At 36.3% G+C, this 11906-nt stretch overlaps 2 protein-coding genes across 3 annotated transcripts; both read right to left on the bottom strand.

Annotated features, from left to right (window-relative positions):
• Positions 1 to 242: 242 nt before the first annotated feature.
• On the bottom strand, positions 243 to 5605 carry LOC110708684 (F-actin-capping protein subunit alpha-like). 2 transcript variants are annotated; one of them, XM_021886877.1, is made up of 10 exons: positions 5160 to 5601; positions 4916 to 5031; positions 4292 to 4381; positions 3588 to 3652; positions 2923 to 3084; positions 2161 to 2239; positions 1956 to 2033; positions 1197 to 1271; positions 879 to 914; positions 243 to 619 (listed from the first exon to the last, which is right to left on the bottom strand). In XM_021886877.1, exons 1-10 carry the CDS (start codon positions 5266 to 5268, stop codon positions 512 to 514), a joined length of 918 nt encoding a protein of 305 aa, XP_021742569.1. In that variant the 5' UTR covers positions 5269 to 5601; the 3' UTR covers positions 243 to 511. The 2 variants fall into 2 exon arrangements, 1 of the variants encoding a protein (XP_021742569.1); XR_002508785.1 differs by having other exon boundaries at positions 545 to 619; positions 1080 to 1271; positions 5160 to 5605.
• A 425-nt stretch (positions 5606 to 6030) lies between these two features.
• On the bottom strand, positions 6031 to 11643 carry LOC110708683. The gene is made up of 6 exons (XM_021886876.1): positions 10939 to 11643; positions 9042 to 9226; positions 8257 to 8454; positions 8026 to 8144; positions 7275 to 7380; positions 6031 to 7016 (listed from the first exon to the last, which is right to left on the bottom strand). The coding sequence occupies exons 1-6, from the start codon at positions 11219 to 11221 to the stop codon at positions 6459 to 6461; spliced, it is 1449 nt and encodes a 482-aa protein (XP_021742568.1). The 5' UTR covers positions 11222 to 11643; the 3' UTR covers positions 6031 to 6458.
• Positions 11644 to 11906: the final 263 nt, after the last annotated feature.

Here is an 11906-nt window from a genome sequence, read left to right as displayed (position 1 = left end):
TAAAACTGATTTGAAAAAGTCTTTTTTTGATTAGAAAGCTCATTTAGAAAAAGCTCTTTTAATTATTTAAAGAGAAAAATAATGTGGAAAAAATCAATTGAGGTGACGGGTGAATTGAAGTAATTTTGTCAACTACTTTTATGCCATTCTATAACAAATGCTAATATGTGTCAAAGTGGATTATGTAAATATTTTGTAGTACAAAAATTCAACATGGGGTGCTTCAATAAAAACAAAGGGAGTAAAACACTATTCATGCTCAAGCAGCCTGACTTCAGATTGAATGTAATTCAAGATACACTAGTTTTCACCATTTTTATACTAACAAATGGCATCCAATCTATCAACTATACACCTTTACATCAAAACCAAAATCAAAACAAGTAATAGCAGTGTCATCGAACAAATGATGAGCCTTGAACTGGAAAATTGGATTACAAAAACTAACTCTAGAAACTCAATTCATTCACAAAGACCGAGGAATTATATACTAGGCCAGCCTTGGCATTGGTCACTTTCGAATGTTAAGTTCCTTCGCAATATCTCTTGTTAGGCTGAATTGCATAGTGCTGTGCCAAGGAAACAAAGTTCGAGTAACTGGTAGCTTTCTCCGAAGATCCTGCCATCACAATTGTAAGAGGTCTCAGAAGTTAAGAGAGAGTTGTGAAGACAAATGAACATATATCCCAAAAATCTTTCACGTAACACCTCAACACATCCATGACTTAAATTTTGCAGATCATATAAGACCAGATATAGGAAACAACAATCAAAACAAATTTACAAAACCAGCAACAACAAGAAGCTTGGATTCTGTAATAGCTGGATAATAATAAGTTACAAAACCAGCAACAACAAGAAGCTTGGATAGAAAATACCTTGAAAGTGGTGTCTGGTAGCTTTAAGTACGAAGCCTGTGGATGAAAAGTAATCAGCAAAGGATACAGAAAAGTAAACCAAAACATTAATTCACAAAAAAGGTGGAACGGAAAGCAAGAATATTCAATTTCAGTAAAATTTGCAATGGCAAGGGCAGCAGAACAAAGAAATGTGTTAGATCCTTTTCACTTTAAAGACACCTGAAGGAATAGGAGCCTTTCTCCCCTTCGCTGCTGTTGTTTTATATACCATTATGACCTTTTCCCTTCATCTATCCAAGATTCCAAGCTAGCTGTCAGAAAATCAAATAAAATTACCTCCAGAGCTGTCAAGTACTCTGTTTCCTGATGTCGAATGATGTTGGTAATGGCTAAGGCTGAATCTTCTGGGTTCTGAAACAAAATGAAAATTACTCAGGACACAAGCAGTTTAATTAAGTGCGTAGAAGGTAAAACACAGATCAGACAGATATGCAATAGAGGCACATATTTCTCAGGATACACAACATCTTTCTTCTTGGGAAGGAAAAGGCGAAAGGGAAATAGTCATAAACACAGCTCCTGCAGCCAACCTCACCAAAGAGATCCATTTAGGAACAACAAAGTCTTCTTTACACAGTCAATGTATGTCCACAAGGCATATGAAATTCACAGAATATAATGGTAATATGTATAACTAAAAATCCCAATAACATTTATCCGAGTGTGTATTATGTTCACAAGTAGCACTGTAAGGTGTGTACGCCCACTAAAGATAAGCAATAGCATAGCTTACTAGGGAGATAGCTCAGAAGGATAGCTCCAAGAGTGTGACTTAGCTACATCCTCTCAACGGTAGTATTATTGCAAACAGATCAACCAAACAAGTTATGAAGTATAACTCTGAGTAAGCCTGAAACCCATCGCTTGGTGAGAAGCTTTCATTAGTCAGAACAACAGGTCTTCAGAAAAGAAATCCAAGATTCTCCTCAACAATGACTAGCATACCAATCCATAGGTACGAAATGACAATGCCCTAGCCAGATATTAACATAACATTGAAAGAAAACAGATGAAAAATATTAAATCTTAATTTACCTGTAGTAGAGTTGAATCACTGCATTCATGATTTGCATCCAACTGAACATTTCCCTCCTCAAAGTAATGAGCCCCTACCTAAAAAAGTTAAATAAATAAGAATTTCAGAACCCATTGATCAAATTTCAAGTAACTTTTTTCATTTAACAGAAAATATGAAAATTGCCCCAAACCCCAATTCTATCCAATTGCAAGTTGCAACTACCTGCAATTTGCCTCGTATTTCCACCATTTGATCCTCATCCTTGAACTCAACATTCCATATCGATCTCCAACTTCCATTGCTGTGTGATACACCAAAGATACTTTAGATCAATCATCAACTGGAAGATAAGCTCCAAAAGATTTCCACTTGGGGGACCATCAATTGAGATGTATCAAGAAAATATTACATGATTTGATACAGCTCTACAGAAACATATATGAAATACAAAACATATAGAAATTTAAAATCTCATCCCAACCTAAGTATAATGCAAATTACATCTTCAGTTGTTTTTTTTAGGAACATGACAATAGTATTGGATTTTAATAATATAACGAGATGCTAAGAGCTAGAGAGATAAGGGTACTACAGGCTTTCTGAGACACTAGGCGACTGCAAAATGAAATTTAAGAGCAAGGTAGCTGTTTCTCTTTCTATGCATTAGATATAAGGAAATTGCCATTTTGCACAGCACCCACAAATGTTTCCAGAAATGATGATGAATATCAAATGATATATGCTCTAATCGTACATATATAAAAATGCAACACGCTCAAAATTTCTGATTCAAAACTTAGCATAGGGACTTCATGAACGGAGCTCTAGCTAGACCTCTAAATTTCACTGACTCGAAAACATAAGGTGGACTAGACATGTAATGCTATCCGAATTAACATCTAAAAAACAAGAAAAGAAAGGGTAAAGCCTGGAAAGCAGAGAATAATAGTAGCTCTTAAGGAAAATAAGTACAGATGAACTCACCAGAAATTATTAGGACTAAGCCTGGCGGCAGAAATAACCACAACTAACTCAAAATCAGACCCTGGTTCTTCCACATCTTTTCCCTTTACACAATAAACTGCAGAGAACCCTTTTGGATAAGCTTCACTAGCATATTTCATGACTTCAGCATCCAAAGCACATCTGTAACAAAAGTCAAAAGATAGAACTGCAGATCAACAGGAGTGATTTAGAGTGCAATGATGAGAAAGGTTTTATATATACTCAATCCACAAGCCAGAATATCAGGGCATGCAACTTATCTAAATCAAACTTGAATTAGAATCTTGAATGCTGGGCTTTAGATACTTAGATTCAATTGACTGTTACGATAAATGAATCCAGTCCCTAGAAGAACACAAAATGCAATCCAACTGAACATTTTCTTGCATATGAGAGATATATGATCCTACTCATTCATTTGATTTGGCTAGAATTCAAGCAGTACTGTTTTAGGAGGTGGCAAGAGCCATAAATTTAAGAAAAAACAAATAACAGCTAATTAAACTTTCAATTCTATCATCACCAGCAGCTTTCAGACTACTAAGAAAAGTCCTGGCTTTACGGGTAAGTTAATACTTCAAAGCACATCTTCATTCACCATGACATTTCTTATTAGAAATCAAAGTACCAAAGTATTTAACCACCTGAATTCCTCAATGTAGGAAGATGGAAGTTCCTCGTCACTAGCAGGTCTCGCCTCTGTACAAGCCTGAGCCAGTTTAGCAAGTTATGATAATTATCATATGAAACATGTATTAAAAAGACAAGTATAAGACTATGAAGCAGAAATCAATTTGACAAAAGCTTACATGCAGACATGCTTCTATCCAATCCTTTAATATTTAAAACTAAACAAGATTAAAATGTAGCCCAAACACCCCGGGGTAATTCCTTTGTAGTAAACAAGCAAAGATAAGTCAAAGGTAAGAATGACAAAGGGATAACATATTACAAAGAGCATAGACATATTTTACCATTTCCAGTTTAGGTTAGTCATAGCACAGGATACATGTGGGAGATGGGTGTCAAAAGGAACAGAAAGCTGAAAAAGAGTAATAAATGCAGAGCAATTAATTAAGACAGACTTATCAAGTTCTTTTCAACAATCCAACATTTAAGAAAAATTGAGGAAATGGACACAAGATGGTCACCCAAAAAGTCCAAGAAAATTCCAGCTTGAGATATGTAATTTCTTTCTTGATCCTTGTTCTTTTAGCGTAAAGGTGTAAACTCCGCACTACGAAGTACATCATATATATTTTTTTAAAAAAAGGCACAATACCTTTGTCATAGACTATAAATTCAAAACAGGGTTAGAAAAGAGTAGCAAATGACAGCAAAGACTCACTTGTTTGACATGATCTACAATAGCAACTTGGGCAGTCCTAGGATCAAGGTACTCATTCTCAGCAACCTCACTGAATGGTGCAATTATCACCTGCAACGAAAGAAGGTCATCAATTTTCATAGACATCACAAGCACGTAACCCAGATGCAATCTACATCTTTTATCTCCAATATCGAAAAATTAACATCAAAATTCCACTATTTGACATTCTTAAACACAAATACCTCAGAATACATCTTTAAAAGCACTCAAAAACGAAAAATCGAAAGAATCAACAAAAATAGAAATAGTATAATGAGTCTTGTTTAACCAAATTAGTGACATGGTGCAACATTTCACACACATCAAACAAAAAGTAGCTCAGCAATTAAATGTCAAATCAATCACACCGATTAACACAAGAATTAAGGTTTACATCTGTGATTAATCTACTTACAGTAATTCCCTCCACAAAAAATACCTATAATTTGAGCGCAATTTCACAATGCAGCCAAATATATCCGAAAAAATTTCCAGTAATAAACCCTAAAACATCAAAAGGCTCAGCATCTAAAACACAAACCAAATAACAATAAAAACAGAATGAAAAGTAAAAAGCTCAAAACCGTCGAAAAAAACACTAACATCACCACTTCTATCAGGAAGCTCAAGACAAATCAAATGAGATTTGTTATACTGAGGAAACGCCTCCAAAGCAGCCAAATTATGCACATTATCATCCTTCAAAATCGTCTTCAAATCTATTATTAATCATCAAAATCACCAAATAAATCACAAAAATCACAAAAAAAAAAAAAAGAAAAATCAATAACAAAGACGACGAAATAAAAAGCGACGAAAATTGGAGAGAGAGAAAACGGAAAAAGACCTTTGAAAATGTACTGGATTTCGCCGGCGGGAGAGTTTAAGAGGAACCATTTGGCAATCTCAATCTTCTGTTTATCGCTAAGTTGAAGGTCAGAGTCATGGTCCGCCATGGAAGTTGAGCTTTCTCTCTCTATGAAAATGGATTTTCTCTCTCTAGAAATGAAAGAGGGGGGTTCAAAGGTGTCGTTGGTTTGAAGTATTGAGTGAGTCTGGGTAGAAAAGTGCGAAGGGGAAGGAAGTAGTAACGTGGGTTTCAAATGATTTCAGCGCAGAATTTGCGACACTTTTTTTTAATTAAATTATTGTGGTGAAGCTTGGGATGGGAGATGGGACTTTCTTTGTCCGTTTCAATTTTTCAAATTTATATTTTAATAATTCAGTAGATAGAGGGATGGGGTCCATGTTCATATAATCCGATATGAATAGTCAAATATGAAGTTGTACCTCCGATTTTGATTTTTATCACGTAGTTTTTATAACTTTGGAGTATTTTACGTAAAATATAAAATATTTCAAAGTTAAAAATAATAAAAATCGGAGGTAGTAATAGTATTGACATTAACGATTTAGATAATATATGTATGAATTAGGCGATAAGAGAGTTGTTCTATGACAAGCTCAGATCTCCTTATGTTCTATAAATTCTTTACTTCAGCTTCTATTCTATAAAATATACTTCGTGTTAACAAGCATCCAATTGAGTATCATGCACGCTCATGCATGGGAGCATCGCGCCACAGTCGCCACCACTAGTTGTACTCTTGAATGTCAAGCAACAGACTTGAGAAGACTCAGATTATATAAAATAAAAAATTAATCAAGCACCTAAATGGTTTTGGAAGCAGCAATATTGGTACGGTGGTACCCTAGTATCAGCTAAGAAACTCGAATAAACACAAAACAAAACTTAAGTACTCAGAAATCATACACTGATACACCATATCCAGATATCCTGCCAACTACAGAAAAAATTGTCTCCAGACAAAGTAGAACAGCAGGAGAAACATATGTTTTACATTCAGAATGTTAAGCTTCAGCATCGTTCATTTAAGTTCTCTAACTTGGCATATTCCTGAGTTTTCAGGGTTGGAACTACAAACTAGGACAAAAACCCCGCTGCCTTCAGGAACAGAAGTAATTAGTTCATATCTACATCTGTCAGATAATCCTATCCTTTATCTGTACAATTTTCAGGGTTACAGTACGCTGCCACTGCTGATGACTGGGAAGAACACCAAGCCAACTCAAGGAAAGCCGCTATAACTAAAGATACTGTTAATTTTGACTTCACTACCAAGTGCTAGCATAAATTCACTTTTGAACCATAACTAGCTTCCAGGTACTGTTTCCATGCCCTTAAGGGATTCAATTGCCGATAGTCCCGGGACACAAAGTTCAACTGTTCTGGTAATACACTTCTTGCAGCAAAACCAATATAATCTGTGGAATTCGTGAAACTCTGGATTCTAGACATAATGCTGCCATTAGTAAACCTAGTCCCTTCATCGAATTCATAAATAAATTCCTCTTGATATGATCTAATCACTTCTTCATTTTGCCTTTCTAGTTCAGACCTTTCTGAGTCATCTTGAGATGATATATAATTATTCAGGCCAAATGACTCCCAATCAACCTGCTGCATGATCTCAGCAGCTCGGTCAATTCCCTTTAAGGCATATTCTTTAATTTGACGAGGTTTCTCAAGGGCCAATTTGTCCACCTGGAGTTTCAGTTCATTCAGTCTCTGGCCTATCCTTGTAGACACAGCATCATATGAATTCCCTCTTGATGCAAGATCTGTTTCTTCGGCATTAAGCAAATCATCAAACTCCATAGGATCGCCAATAAGTACAGTCACCTACATAATTCCACATGCAGAAGCTATTATTACTCATACCAGCAAAACAAATCAACAAGAAAACAATTGCACAAGTCAATGGTTTAAGGAAATGAAACTGCACTATTATTCTCAACATAGCATAACAAACAAAGAATCAATGCTATTGCATTAAACCCTCAACAAAATAATTATTGTTCTTTGGTTTTGTTGGATGAGTGACTAGATAACACACTACATGATGCATACAAAATCTGCAAAGAGCTAAGTTTAACTTACGGTCTTGCCAATCCTTGGAAAGCTGGCTCCAATAGGTATAATCTCTTGCATACCGGTATGCACAAACGGGACTACAATTGGTGTTTTGTCAGCATCCAACACCAACCTGTAAAGGAAAAATCACACACACAAACTATTTAGAATCCTGTCATATTCAGAAGTATAATGAACGAGTGCAAACTACCCATCCTCATTACCCCCCCCCAAACACCCCAAAAAAACTCAAAACATGCATGTGAAGAGCATGAAAAAAATGAGATGCAATGCTTTCTTCTCAAGAAGTATATCATTTACTAGTGTAATGCATACTTCAGATTCTTTATTAGAGGTTTCATATCCTAATATACTAGTCTGAAATCTCTTAACAAGGAGTCCATATGCAAAGCCAATTTAGATGTCCACTTCTTCAAATCCAACTTCTCACTTCACCTACATTGGTAACTGTTTACAGCATGATTCAATCGAAGCACCTCAGTAAACTTTTCAAAAAAAAAATACCCCTGAGGGAAAACCCAATGCAGAAAAGGATATTAAAATGCATTGTAAGAACTAAAGATCTTTATGACATTTTCATTAATTCTTTATCATACTTTCTACTTTCTCACTAGTTAGTACAGTTTCATCTTTACTATGATTGCTTATTTTCTTTTTGGGGGAAGGGGCAAGTTGATATTATGAAGATCCCTCACAGCAATATGAATCAGAATATCAAGACTACAAAGTTTATAAACAACTGGCATAAAGATCTGACCTCCCAACACCCCTCTTGGCTGACCCAATAGTTTTCCCACCATCTCGTGAACGGCTACCTTCAGGGAAGATGTGGACCCATCCGCCATTATTTAGTTTAGATATAGCTGTGTCCAGGCCCTGGAGCAGGCAAAGCCACAGATAAGTAAAACAAGATGGTACAATATTGATCATACATTGTACAAATTACATTACAGTACCAAATGATTTACTATTTAGGAAACTGGTATACCTTCTGGTATATCCCATCACCACGAGAAACTGGCAAAACCTTTAATGACTTGAAGAATGCAGAAGTGACTGGATTTTTGAAGCATCGATCACTCGCACAGAGGCTCCATCTTAAGTTTTGAGCATCCATGAGAACACGTGGAGGGAGCAACGATGCAATCACAAGTGGATCATCCATAGAAGCAACATGATTACTAACCTGCAATGCACAAGGCAATTGAAGGCCACATCAGACCATACTTCTTCCCCTTCTTATAAAGAACCCTCCCCCACTATGCATAGAGCTACAGATATACAACTATATACTTCAAGAAATCTTATTACCTACAAAATAAGGAAGAACGCATAATTTTAACCATAAATGATGATTTATTGACTGGTATACATGATTTTTTTGGCTCATCAAGCTAGTAAGGCCCATATAAAGAAAGCATGAGTCCATGATAGGCCAGCATGGGTGATTTTTCTAAAAATGTCGTGCCAACAGCAATCTTTTACTCAACATCACAATAAATAACGCATCTGCAAAGTACAACAATCAAATTTGTTGTGACTTTTACTATGAGCAATTTTAATTCTAATTTGTTAATAGATTATCTCCTCAGCATAAAGCAAGAAACCAACATAAACAAAAGACCATCATGCACACAAACACACATCATCCAAAACATTCAAATCAAACCTCAGATACAACTCTCTAAATGTAAATCATGAACAAGCGCTCACACAATGGCTGGAAGGAAATACTCTAGGCAATAAAGGAAGATAGAAGGAAACGGTACAAACTGTTATCAGAGGCTTCTCTTTAGATTTATTCTGCACAGTGCTAAGTAACTTCTCTGCACCAAAAACCTGGACACGGTTGAGTCCATGCATAAATACGTGGCAAACATTCCCAAGAACAGGTACTGCCACAGCCTGAACCATGCGGGTGATAGCTGACTCTTCTTCAGCATATATATCCCTTTTAACTGCATACATTCAAATTTTTCACGGAATTAACAAGCAATTACATACAAATCCATATCTCAACTTATATATAAGTGCATTTTAGTATATTGATTTGCAAGTGATGGAAATGGAATTAATACACAATTTCCATTACATATTGTTTGGTATGAGGGGTGTGGTAACGCACTCCATTTCCTTAAGGTAATAATTATCACCCGCATCACCCTTTCTAACCCTGTGGTAAGTTTGGTAACTAAGTTTTACAATAATTATCTTTCTTTATACTAAACAACAAAAAAAAAAATGGTAGCGGTTAGCATACCCTATCTCCTCTCCAATATTTTACTTCCCAACCTTATACGGTTATACCAAACCTCCACGAAATATGACTCAAGCATTCAACACTAATTGTATGTTTGGAATGAATATTGGGAAGAAAACAAATAAGAAGGAGAAAGAGTAACATTAAGTGTTAGCTTTTTTTGGGGGGTAAGCATAATAAAAGAAATCTCGTGTCAAATTGCAGATTGAGGAGGGAAACAAATTTGTTATCATAGGGGTTAAAAGGGTAACAAATGGCAGTTATACTTATAGGAAATAAAGTGTGTTACCACACCTCTCATACCCAACAATGAGTAACGGAAACAATTAATTGATTCCATTTCCATCACTTAAAACACTGTAACACTTGGAGCATGTTTAGTATGAATATATATGGACCTGAAAACAGAATCACTGAAGTATTCCAGTCATAGACTTATAGGTAGTTGTTAGTAAAAGTTTCAACTCAACTACCCTCCTCCAACACATTGGTAAAAGTTTGATTACACAGACTGTTACCTTCCTCAATTTCCCTCTTCACCCTCTCAATTGATTCCATTCCGATTCATCGTAATACCAAACCATCCATCAAACGGTTATCATTACCCTTACCCTCTCTCACTCGATTTCATTCCAATCCGGTTCCTTCATCCACTAGAAATACACCCTAAAATCTGCCCTAATACATACCCTCTCTCACTCGATTTCATTCCAATCCGGTTCCTTCATCCACTCCAAATACACCCTAACACTTTGTTTGGATAGGAAGAAATGGAAGGAAAAGAAGAGAAGAGAAATGGAGGGGGACAAAATCTCTTGTTTGGGTAAAAGATTGGGGGAAGGAAGAGGAAGGAAAGAGAGGGATCCATTTTCCCTCTCTCTATAATAACCATAATCTCTCCAAAATTGGAGAGATTTGGAGGGAAAATGGAGCTCACCTCCCCCTCCCTTTCTTTTCCCTTCCCTTCCTCCATTTTCCCTCCCCTTCTTTTCCTTCCTTCTTTGCTATCCAAACAAAGCGTAAATCTGCCCTAATACACCTAATCACGATCGAATTTTATCACATACTACGTAGTAAGTTCATACAACAATTAATAAAACCACATGATTTGAGGCAGCCTAATTTATACATTATGTTCATATACTAATGCAACATATAAGTATCATTTACTTCGTAGATCATCATCAGCTACAAAAATTCGATACAAAGCTAATCAAATCAAAACAAACATCAATTCAACGCATAATCAAACCAAATACACCTTTAACCTGACCTAAAAATATCCAATCATGATCAAATTCAAGCACATAGCAAGTTCATTCAAAACTAATCAAATTAAAACATACGAACATCAATCCACCTCATAAAAAAACAATCGAACTAATGTTCAAACTAAAATCAAAAACTTACCTCGTTTAATGCGAGAGAACGCAGAAGAAGGAGACGCAGAGGTTGAGGAAGAGAGAGAATTACGACGGAAATCACGAAAGCGATGAAACCAACGCTTAACAGCAGAGGAAACACGGCCGTCAACGGCGGAGGAGAGAGAATCACGGCGACGGTAAAGGTGACGATCGACGGCGACACGGAAGCGTTGGCGGAGCTGAAGCTGCAAGAAGCGAGCATTGGATTTGAGAAGATCGCCTCTGTCGAGGAGATGGTGGTAGTGATACTGATATTGCTGGCCCACCATTTCAATGGAGGAGAGAGAAAATCTGAGTGTGTGTTTGTTTGTGTGTTTGGAGGAGAGAGAAGGAGAAAGAAAGCGACGGTGGTTTAGGTGTTGGAGGAAAGTGATTGGAAAAGTGTGATAAAATGCGCCGGGGAAAAAGGTGGAGTCGTGCGCATGATAGGGGAGATATTTAGGTTTTGGGATAAGGGAGGTTCAAGGTTGTTGGAAACATTGGGGCCCACAATTTAGAAGTTGATTGGATATATTGTTAAGAATTTTTTTTTTCCTTCTTCTTTTTAATCTTTGATATATGATGTTCTTATTTACGTAAATAAATGCAAATTTGTATTCATCTTTGACCGCAAATATTTTAATCTCACACTAGCAATAATTATAGAAATTAAGTTTAGTCAGTGGAAAAGATTGCACCTTTTAACCTTGAGGTTAGAGGTTTAATTTCCACTAGAGGCACTTTGAGGGTGGGGATCCCTTATCTTTCCCTCCTTACTCTCAAAGTGTATGATCCCGTAAATATGATGCGACCAGGACAATTAAGCTAGCCCACTCTGCTCTGAATGAGAGCAAGAGTTGGATTGGTTGCTCAGAGAAAATCCGGGAAAGAAAGGAATTCTCAAGAGGTGAACCAATGAAATAGTGATAACAATAGAACAGAGAAAATGAGATTTAGAGAGAGAAGGAGAGTAAT

This window comes from Chenopodium quinoa, unplaced genomic scaffold, assembly GCF_001683475.1.
Source record: "Chenopodium quinoa cultivar QQ74 unplaced genomic scaffold, ASM168347v1, whole genome shotgun sequence".
NCBI classification, from domain to species: domain Eukaryota; kingdom Viridiplantae; phylum Streptophyta; class Magnoliopsida; order Caryophyllales; family Amaranthaceae; genus Chenopodium; species Chenopodium quinoa.
The sequence above is the reverse complement of the archived record's forward strand: the minus strand, read 5'-3'. Positions and strand labels throughout refer to the sequence as shown.